The sequence below is a fragment of the Buceros rhinoceros genome, unplaced genomic scaffold (genome assembly GCF_000710305.1).
Source record: "Buceros rhinoceros silvestris isolate BGI_N320 unplaced genomic scaffold, ASM71030v1 scaffold35688, whole genome shotgun sequence".
NCBI lineage: Eukaryota > Metazoa > Chordata > Aves > Bucerotiformes > Bucerotidae > Buceros > Buceros rhinoceros.
The window spans coordinates 2,312-2,733 of record NW_010428012.1 but is presented as its reverse complement, the minus strand read 5'-3'; the positions used below and the strand labels follow the sequence as shown (position 1 = coordinate 2,733).

General features: G+C 51.2%; 1 protein-coding gene across 1 annotated transcript in view; it reads left to right on the top strand.

The window, feature by feature from the left end:
- Window positions 1-422, top strand: part of HOXC5 (homeobox C5) — a 2,279-nt gene that overhangs the window by 480 nt on the left and 1,377 nt on the right. Inside the window, 1 exon segment of the mRNA XM_010142136.1 lies at window positions 5-334. Within this exon segment, the coding sequence (XP_010140438.1) occupies window positions 5-334 (330 nt within the window).

Below are 422 nucleotides of genomic sequence, written 5' to 3'. Positions count from 1 at the left end.
GTGCCGGAGCTCAGCGCCACCCTCCCCTCCTCCGGGGCTGCCACCTCCCTGAGCGGCTTGGACATGTCTGCGACCCCCCGGGCTAACCCCCAGCGACCTTCCTGCACGGTCATGGGTTCTTCAGGGCATCCTTTAGCCAGAGACGATCCAGCAGCCCTAAACCCCGGGATTTACAGTCAGAAGAGTGTTAACACGGCGCTGGAGGAGAGATCTAAGAGCTCGGCTGAAATCAAAGCTGAGCCCGTGCAAACAGCACAACAAGGAGCACCACAACTGCAGCAGCAGCAACCTCCACAAATTTACCCCTGGATGACCAAACTACACATGAGCCATGGTAAAACTTTCACTTCTTGATTTTTGTTTCACAGGAATTTTTTTTTCTTTTTTTTCTTTTTTCCTTTTTTTTTTTTTTTTTCCTTGGG